The sequence below is a fragment of the Cervus canadensis genome, chromosome 18 (genome assembly GCF_019320065.1).
Source record: "Cervus canadensis isolate Bull #8, Minnesota chromosome 18, ASM1932006v1, whole genome shotgun sequence".
NCBI lineage: Eukaryota > Metazoa > Chordata > Mammalia > Artiodactyla > Cervidae > Cervus > Cervus canadensis.
Genome location: NC_057403.1, coordinates 11,369,803 through 11,379,410, shown reverse-complemented (window position 1 = coordinate 11,379,410; position 9,608 = coordinate 11,369,803). Strand labels below are relative to the sequence as shown.

General features: G+C 47.2%; 1 protein-coding gene across 3 annotated transcripts; it reads right to left on the bottom strand.

Annotated features, from left to right (window-relative positions):
* Positions 1 to 508: 508 nt before the first annotated feature.
* Positions 509 to 9,364, bottom strand: LOC122420033 (zinc finger protein 772-like). Of its 3 annotated transcripts, XM_043434743.1 has the most exons (6): positions 9,112 to 9,364; positions 8,263 to 8,550; positions 6,452 to 6,646; positions 6,236 to 6,362; positions 5,605 to 5,727; positions 509 to 4,998 (listed from the first exon to the last, which is right to left on the bottom strand). In XM_043434743.1, exons 2-6 carry the CDS (start codon positions 8,263 to 8,265, stop codon positions 3,851 to 3,853), a joined length of 1,596 nt encoding a protein of 531 aa, XP_043290678.1. In that variant the 5' UTR covers positions 8,266 to 8,550; positions 9,112 to 9,364; the 3' UTR covers positions 509 to 3,850. The 3 variants fall into 3 exon arrangements, with proteins under 3 accessions (XP_043290678.1, XP_043290677.1, XP_043290679.1); XM_043434742.1 differs by lacking the exon at positions 8,263 to 8,550; XM_043434744.1 differs by lacking the exons at positions 6,452 to 6,646; positions 8,263 to 8,550.
* Positions 9,365 to 9,608: the final 244 nt, after the last annotated feature.

Here is a 9,608-nt window from a genome sequence, read left to right as displayed (position 1 = left end):
GATTTTAGGTAAAAGAATATCACTACAGATAAAGAGAACCCCAGGCTTTAGTTGTGGCGTGGGGGATCTAGTTCCCTGACCAGGGACTGAACCCAGCCCCTGCATTGGGAGTACAGAGTCTAATGCTCCAGTGGCGCCATCAGCTAGCACACGGTATTTATACAGAGTCTTAACCACTGGACCACCAGGGAAGTCCCAAGAGGGCCTTTTCTTAATGCCAAAGAGGTCTACTCATTAAGTGGACACAACAATAGGAAATGTTTATCCACCTAATAAAAAGACACAAAGCAAATAAAAAAACAAAAATAGAATAAAAATAAACAGCACAAAGAAAACATGATAGAACTAAACAGAAAAATAGGAAAATCCACTTTTAGAGTCAGAGAGTCAACAACCCCATTCAAATAACTGACAGAGCAGTGCCCATCCCATCAGTAAGGATACAGAAAACTTAGACATTATTAGTTACATTAACTTGAGATGACATTTGTAGAAACTCTCCACCAAACAAGAAAACAATGTACATTTATTTCAAGTTCACGTGAAACACAGGATAACCCATATTCTGGGCCATAAAGCAAATACCTATAAATGTAAATAATTCAAGTCATAATGTATATACTTTGACTATAATGAATTAAATTAGAAATCAATTTCCAAAAAGAAAGGCCCAAATAACATACTTCTAAAAGAACCGTGTGTCAGAAGAAATTTAAAACAAAACTGGAAGAGGTTTAAAATAATTTAAATGAAAATACAACATATTAAGTTTTGTGGGAGGTAACTAAAGCAGTTGTTACAGTGATTCTTAGTATTCAGCACCTATATTAGCAAAAAACCCAAAGGTTTCAAATGAAGGAACTCAGCTTCTATGCTAAAAAGTAGCAGAAGAGAAATGAAAGATAATAAAAGAAAAAGGTAACAGTAAAGTCAAAATGAGGGAAAACAAAACAAAACGGAAAAATCAGTGAAGTCAAGAAGATCAATAAAGCTGATAAATCACTATAAAGAAAAAAAAATACAGACATTATCAGTATAAAAATAAGAGAGGAAGCACCACTACAGATTCTACAGGTACTAAAATAAAAAGAGAATAGCTTGAAAAATTTTGAGTACTTAAATAAAAAACTTCACAAGAAAGATACAAACTACCAAAACTCAGTGTGTATAGGTGTGTTGGGGGGTGGGGGGGAGAGGGTAAATTCTATAAACCTAGGTCCACTATGGCTTCCCAGGTGGTGCTAGTGGTAAGCAATCTGCCTGCCAAGTCAGGAGATGCAACAGAGGCAAGATCCCTGGAGAAGGAAATGGCAACCCACTCCAGTACTCTTGCCTGGAAAATCCCATGGACAGAGGAACCTGGTGGTCTATAGAAGGAGAGTTGGACACAACTGAGTGACTAAGCATAACACAGGTTTACTATGGAAATTTACAGTTAGAAACTTTTCCACAAAATAGACTCCAGGCCTACATACTTTACTGGTGAATTCTATCAAACAAGAAAGAAATGCTGTCAATTCTTCACAAACTTGTCCAGAAAATTAAAGAGCAGGAGATAGTAAACCAACTTATTCTGTAAACCCAAAATTACACTGATAGCAACCAAACACAAGAATTAAAAATATCAGAACCAAAAAAAAAGAGAGAGAGAGAGAGACTAACAGCTCTCATGAGCATAGATACAAAAATCTTCAACAACAAAAAAGAAAGAAAACCAGTGTATAAATTGAACCATGCAGAGTAGTGCATCATGATCAAATGGGGTTTACCTCAGAAATGCAAGGTTGGTTTAACTTCTGAACTCAGTCAATATAATTCCTCATTAAAAGGCTATACACAAAGGTAAAAAAAGAAAAACAACTGATTGTAGTCACCAGTATCCAAGAAATGCTCCCACAAATACCTACCACGTTGCATTCTCACTGTTGTAAAGTGAGTCCCCTTGCACTGTGTACCAGGATTAGTCTGTGTTATCCATAGAATAAGTCAGAAACGGTGGCACATCACTTCCAGGTTAAGGTCATAACAGAAACTGTAGCTTTGTCTTTGTGAGTTCTCTCCTGGGTCACTTGCTTTGGAACTATTTCTCTAAAGTGGAATACTTTAAGCAAAAGTATGGATGAAAAAGAATGAACTGATACACAGAACATTGATAAATCACAAAATAATTATGCAGAGTTTAAAAGGCCAGAAACATAAAAATACATTTTAAGTTATTTTATACTCACACACACTTAAACTTCTAAGAAATGAAAGCAAATCTATAGTGACAGAAAGCAAGATGAGTGGTTGCCTAGCAAGGGTGAAGGGAAGAGATAATACAAAAGGAATCAGGAAACTTGGTTTCAAAGGTGCAAACATGTATCAAAACTCAGTGGTAAAGAATCCAACAGGAGTTCAGGGATTTGATCCCTGGGTCATGAAGATCCCCTGGAGAAGGAAATCACAACCCACTCCAGTATTCTGGCCTAGAAAATCCCATGGATAGGAGGGCAGAAGCCTGGAAGACTATAATCCATGAGGTCACACACACATAAAAACATCACATTATACACTGTAGATATGTGTAATTGCAGAATATTTTCATTGTATTTTAGACAGTAACCATCGCCGTAAGATCATGAGACACAAATATGAGAGTCCTGAGAATTTCCATAAACCCTCATACCAAAGTCACAGTGATGGACAGGTTTGTGGATACACCTTTAAAAGAGTTACATTCCCTGTAATTGGCTATGGTCTCCCAACTTCCTATTAATCAGTGTCTCTGTATCAATTATGATTCCTAACTGGTCCTTGTAGGTGACAGTGACATCTGCCTACCAAATAATAGCTTACCAAATAATAGATGTCAGGGATGCCGGCAGGTCCCAGGGAATCAAATTCTGAAACATTCCCTGGGAACAAGGGATCCAATTCATGCTGCTCCCACATACATCAGAGGTTGTCAAGACCTTGACAACTTGCTCAAGAAGACCTTGGTCACACAAATCATCTCAGCATACAGGACACACAATTAGCCTGCAAAGCCTGGTATTCTTTCCCAGGAGGCCTTGAGCAGCGATGTAAATTAGGCTGAAACTAGAATAAGAGCTGTTCTTTCTTCACCATTCTGCAAATACCACTGAGACTCAATAGTTGGCGCTCTCGCACAAGTTGTTCATTCTTTCAGGCTGGCAAGCCCAATTCTGTTCTCAACTCAACCCACAGAGTGAACAAAATTCCCAGGAGTAAAGATAGCTTAGAAACTAAGGCATGTGTTGCAAAACCAGAACAATATGAGGCAGACAGTTTCCAGGTCAGGTGACTCGGGGGCTGGTCAAACTCATCACAGGGGTCACAAGAGAACAACACAGTCTGAAAAATGGACATCTCTGTGGGCAACCAGCAGAACCAAGCTTGCATTCTTCTGACCCAAACTGGGTCACACCCATGCTTCCACCAGTAGGGAACAGGAAGGAATGAGGATCATCAATAGGGTCAGACTACCGATGGTGCCCTCTAGGGAAGACAGGAAGAGAAGAGATCTTGCCTATCAAAGCATCTGGGGTGACATACGCACAGTGTGGGGCCCTGCTGTTGCACAGATGTATGGCTTCTTTCAGACGCTGGCAATGACACACTTCTGGCAAGCATGCAGAGGCCTTTCACAGTGGCCAAGGCATGTTACAAAGTGCAATACTGCCCCAGAACGCTTCCCACAGAGCTGGCACACAGAAGAATCTCCTCAGGGTGGGAGTTCAAACAAGAGGCTCATCTTCCAGCTTATGGCTACTCACGAAGGCTCCTCTCGGAGCCTCTCTCTGGTGTCACCCACTATGTTGAATAAGACGGAGTATTCCCTGCTCTCCTAAGACCTTTCTCCAGCGTGAACCTTCCAATGTCTGATGAGGGAAGCCCTTTGCCTAAAGGCTTTCCCACACTCACTGCATTTATACGGCCTTTCTCCAGTGTGGATTCTAAGGTGCTGGATAAGCACATGTTTGTGGCTAAAGGCTTTTCCACACTCACTGCACACATACGGCTTCTCACCATTGTGAACTCTCTGGTGGGCAATAAGATCGGAGCTTTGGCTGAAAAACTTCCCACATGCAATGCACTCATATGGCCGTGCCCCAGTATGAACACTCCAGTGTTTAATGAGTCTGTATTTGTGGCCAAAGTATTTCCCACATTCGCTGCACTCATAAGGCCTTTCTCCAGTGTGGATACTCTCATGCTGAACAAGTGTGGATTTGTGACTGTAGGCTTTCCCACATTCGCTGCACTTGTAAGGCCGTGCTCCAGTGTGGACTCTCTGGTGTACAATGAGATTAGAGCTATGATTAAAAACTTTCCCACATATGCCACACTCGTAAGGCATCTCTCCAGTGTGGATCCTCTGGTGCTGCGCGAGTATGGGTTTGCGGCTAAAGGTTTTCCCACATTCACTGCACTTGTAAGGCCTCTCTCCAGTGTGGACTCTCTGGTGCTGAACAAGTGAGTCTTTGCGGCTGAAGGCCTTCCCACATTCGCTGCACTCATAATGCTTTTGTCCACTGTGAAACACCTCTGCACACTGGGTGTCACTTTGTGGCTTCCACTTGCTAAGAGGGTAATGGTGCTGAAACACGCTTGAGCTGGTTGGGAAATCCTCACAACCCTCCCCCATGGTAAACGGTGTCTCCGACAACTGGACAGGGCAGCTGCTCACAAGAAGGGCCCTGTGCATATCCCTTCTGCGGGGTTTCTCTCCATTGTGCTGACTGTGGAGGGTGAAGTTTGCACTGAACCACAGCTGTTTCCCACACGCCACACACAGGTATGGTTTCTGCCCAGGATATGTTTCCTGATGCTTAGCCATGTGGAGAACATCTCTCAAGATCGGGCCACATGTCTCACAGGGGTGGGCCTTCTGGGAAGATGGAATCGTCTTAGGAATCATGCCCTGAGACACTCTTTTTACAGAAATGCTCTGCTCAAAACGGATCTCAGCCTCCTCCATTCCATGCCAACAACCTGAAAGCAGACAAATGCTGGTAAAGTACACAGTGACACTGGTGGGAAAGGGGCAGTTATTACAAATGTGTGTTTATCAAAACTAAGACTGAGGTCTGCCATCAGGACAAAAGGCCAGGGTGCAAGTTGAGTAAAGGGCTGCTCCACAGTCTTTGGCATCTAAAGGTCACAGGCTGGAAGCGGCCTTGATGAGGAGAGGACACAGATCTGAGGAACAGCCCAGAAAGAGCCAGGGTCCCCAATGAAATTATCCACAAATGCATTGTAGGAAGGCCTTGGCAGCTGGGGAGACGTGCAGAAGAACAGTGTGCTTGCTAAACAGCCACAAATGAACAGAATAGCTGGTATTAAACAATTATTTGAAGTATGTGCACCTCTCATGACACACAGAGCATATAAGCCAGTGTTGGAGAGCAGAACAGAGGCAGCAGCAGAGAGGAACAGCTGAGATGTGGGCAGAGGTGAGGAACTGCCAAAGGTCACAGCAGAAACGGTGTGTGCAAACAGGGCAGTAAAGACAGGAGTGAAGTGTGGGCAGTGGCCCCAAGAGGCTGGAGAGTGGCCAGAATTCAGCCCGACATCACACCTTCCCCAGCTCCCACTCACCAGGGGCACCTGCACTCTGAGCCTCTCTGGTCAGGGCTGGAGTTGTGTCAGCCTGGTCAGAGACCCAGGGCTCCCTGCCCGGCTCCTGTGGGGAAACCCCATGGGACACAGAAGATGTGTATCCTAAGGAAAAGACAGGACAGGTAAATGGCCAGCACAGGTGTGGGTGACCAACCCCTCAGAGAAGAAACCTAAATATCATGAAAATAACTCTGAAGTATTGTATTGCAGGAATAACCTAGTGGTCTCAACAAGTAGTGATTGTACTGGGTCCTTGGGATTCCTGATACAGGTAGGCTATGAGAAATGTCACCTAGAGGAAGGGGGCACAACCTGGGGCACAAGAGTGCCATGGATCTGGACAGAGGCACCCAGTCAGGGAGAGGACAAATTGGACATGATCCACTGGGTAACAACTGGACACGTCATGCCTGCACTCCTCCATGCAAGCCTTCAGGGCAGCAGGTAGTGGGACTACTCAGAAACCAGAGGTGCTAGAGCCCACAGTTCCCACCTGGCACCCACGGCATCTACTCCAGGGCAGGTGGTAGTACTGCCTGTGGTTCTGATCCAGGAAACAGGGAAGGGGGAGAGCCCAGTCCAGGCACTGCAGGGGACAAGAGGGCCTTACCCAGTGAGGCCATCAGTGCAAAGTTCTCCAGCATCACTTCGCGGTACAGGAGCCTCTGAGCCTCATCAAGGAGCCCCCACTCCTCCTGGGAGAAGGACACGAACACATCCTCAAAGGTCACATTTCCCTGCCACAATGGAGAGAGCAGCCTGTGAGCAGTCTCCTTCCCAAGGATCCCATCTGCCCCACAGAACTCCCCTGACCATTCCTACTCACCCAGCTCCTCAACTCAGAGGAAACACCAGCACCAGGTGCCATGTATGTCTGCTCTCTCCTCAGGGTCCCGTTGATCACTGTGTCCACCCACAGCAACAACAGGCAGTTGGCGCAGAAAGACCTGTCTAAACTCTGGGCCTGGCATGGGGCACAGCACTCCCACCCACCTCCTTCCAGCCAGTTCTTTGAAAGCTGCTAAAATCATGATTACCAGGCAACCAAAGTTAGGCTCATCTTTTTTTCCTTAAGTCCCCCAAACCAGGGCCCAAGGGCCATCAATTCACACTCCTTTTCCACATGCACATTGCTCTTCTGGATCACTCTCTCACAGCTCTGGCCCCTTACCCAGTTGTTGGCCTCCACCATCACCTTCCTACCTCATTAACTGCCACACAGAGAGCAGAGCCTGCTGGGTAATGTAGTTCACATGCCACCAAACCTTGAGGAAATCGAAGCATAATATAGGTGCGGAGCTGGCGTGCAGCCATTTGCAGGCACCCGTTACTGAGTATCCGTTACCAGGCAACCATTCCCGGGAGACAGCAGGAGGGTGTTGCGGCCTGGCGCAGAGACCAGCACCTGCCCCACGACTCCAGGGTGCGGCAAACTGCGCCCTCCTGACTGTCCTAGTAAGCATGCCAAACGGACATTCTTAGGGTGGGAAGTGCTCTCTGCTCTGCTTCACTGCCTGCCCGAGTCCATCCCCATGGAAACAAACCAAGATGTTCCTAACCAACAGCAGAGCCATAACTTACTCCCCCTTTACGGTGCGCTGATCAAACTCCCCAGTATAGCTATTCTCTAATGATCTCATGTGATTTCTGCCAATAAAAGTGTGGGCTGAAAGGAGCCATTTTGTCTTCCTGTCATGGAGAGCAGGAGGGTCCCCTGACTCCCCACTTGCCAAATTATATGTGTCTGTTTTTTCCTTACATGCTTGCTGTATCAGGTCTTTCTCATCAGCTGTGCTGGATGTGGCAGGAGGGTACCGTTCTGTTGCTGTAGTTTCTCTCTTGTCAACCTATATACATGCCATCTTCTACTTTTTGGATGTCTTTCTCCTGAACCCCTCCATATAACTTCAGCCCTGTGTCCAGCAGCTCACTGGATACCCCAAGGGTTCTCTGGCACATCTCAGACTCTCCACATGGCCACAAATAAACTACTGATACCCATAAGCAGAGTTACTTCTACCACTAACTTGCCCACCTCAGCTGATGGAGTTTCTACCCTTCTGACTGATATTGCCTAACACCTTGGGGCTATCTCTTTCCTACACAGAAAATCTGACCCAAATGCTTCCATCTACACAGTGACCCCTCTGCCCCAACCATTATCACAACTTGCCTGGAATACAGAAGCAGTCTTCTCCCCAGTCTTTCTCCTCACCTCAATCCTAGTGTCCTCAACCCTCACCACACAGCCTGTTCTCCACTTGAAATTCAGAATTGTCGTTGTTGCTGTATAGTCACTAAGGTGTGCCCAACTCTTTACGACCGCATGGATTGTAGCCTGCCAGGCTCCTCTGTCCATGGGATTTCCCAAGCAAAAACACTGGAGTGGATTGCCATTTCCTTCTCCAAGGGATCTTCCGAACCCAGGAATCAAACTGGAATCTACAGGGGAGCTGTGAAAACCGAGATCAGATCAGATCACCTCCCTCCTCTGCTCCACATCTGCCATGGCTACAGCACCCTCAGAACAGAGGCCTAGCTGCTCAGTTGGCCATTTCAGGCCTGACTCCTGCTACCAGACTTGGTAAGGATCTGTAGTTATTTTAAAAAAAAAAAAAAATCCCAATTCAATCTCACCATCAGGTATGCTGGTTCCTGTGCCTGGAAAAACTGCCACACCTTATTCCAATGGTCACCAGGAGTCAGAGCCCTGCCATATAACCCCTGGACTGGACTGAGAAAACTCTTAACTTGGTGTTTCTCAAGGGTCTTCGGACTCAAGAGCTGGGAGAGTATGAGGTAAAGTGTTCTATGACATCACAATCCTGGAACCCTGATGGGTGAGGGTGAAGCTGGAATCGACAAGAGACTGGACATCCTGTCTCACCGGTATAAACCCCATAATTACTTCTGAGGTCGGAGAACCTGTAGGTACAGGGAGACTGTGAGAGAGAAGCAACCACAAAAGAGCCCCAAGAGAGCCTCAGGCCTCTCTCCTGCTACTGCTCTGCCACAAGGACCTGGGGCTGACAGTCCGCCCTGTGTGCCGCAGTCCTCAGGGCCATCTAACAACTGCGTGGCCTTGCACTATCCCTCAACATTGCTGGGCTCCACTGTCCTCACTCTCATGTCAAGTCTGTTCACACCTGGACAGTCTACATTTTAAACCATCTTTGGTGGTCTCTTTGTTTAGAACCTTCCGTGCTCCCATCACCTTCAGAAGGAAGGCACAGCTGCTCAGACCCTCTGATCTTTTCAGACACCAAAGACTCAAGACTCCAGGTTTCCCAAATGCTCTGCACATTCCGGCCCCACCTTCTGTAACGTCCTGTCATCCCATCACGCGGGCTGTCAGGAATGTCCTCCCAAGAGCGCCCCCACAGTCGGGACACAGGCCCCAGAGCTGGGGCTCTGAGGCTTCCTTCTTTGGAGGCTTCAGGATTCAGAGACGAAGGTCGAGGGAGGACTCGGGGGCGCAGCACCCACCTGCGCCGGGTCCGTCAGCACGGCGGCCGCCATCGGCACCCGAGGACTGGGGAAGACGAGTAGCTACAGAGCGACAGGTGCAAGGTCCCGGGCTCCGGCGGCCGGGTCACCCGAGCACTGCCACTACCAATCCTCAAGTCCGCCTCTCTTTAGAGCAACAACGCCGCTCACGTTTTCAGCTTCGCGTCACCTCGTGTGTGACGTAGCCTTCTGGAGCCGGACCTGTCGGACTAATCCGAAAGCAAACAATATGTCCGCCCAAAACGAGAATAGGAAGTCCCGCCCAGGCATCGTCCCTGTGAACAGAAACTCCTCTTTCTTGGGGCTTCATTGGCCCAGAGCTGCCGAGGCTCCTGGGTAATGTAGTTCCCACAGCACCAACGATCAAGTGGGGCATTGGCGCCACCTCCAGGTCACAAGTGGAGCTACCTAGCTAACACCGCGAAGAAAAGGTTTCTTTCAGTTTGAGGATTAGGCAAAGCGTTGCATCCTCTTAA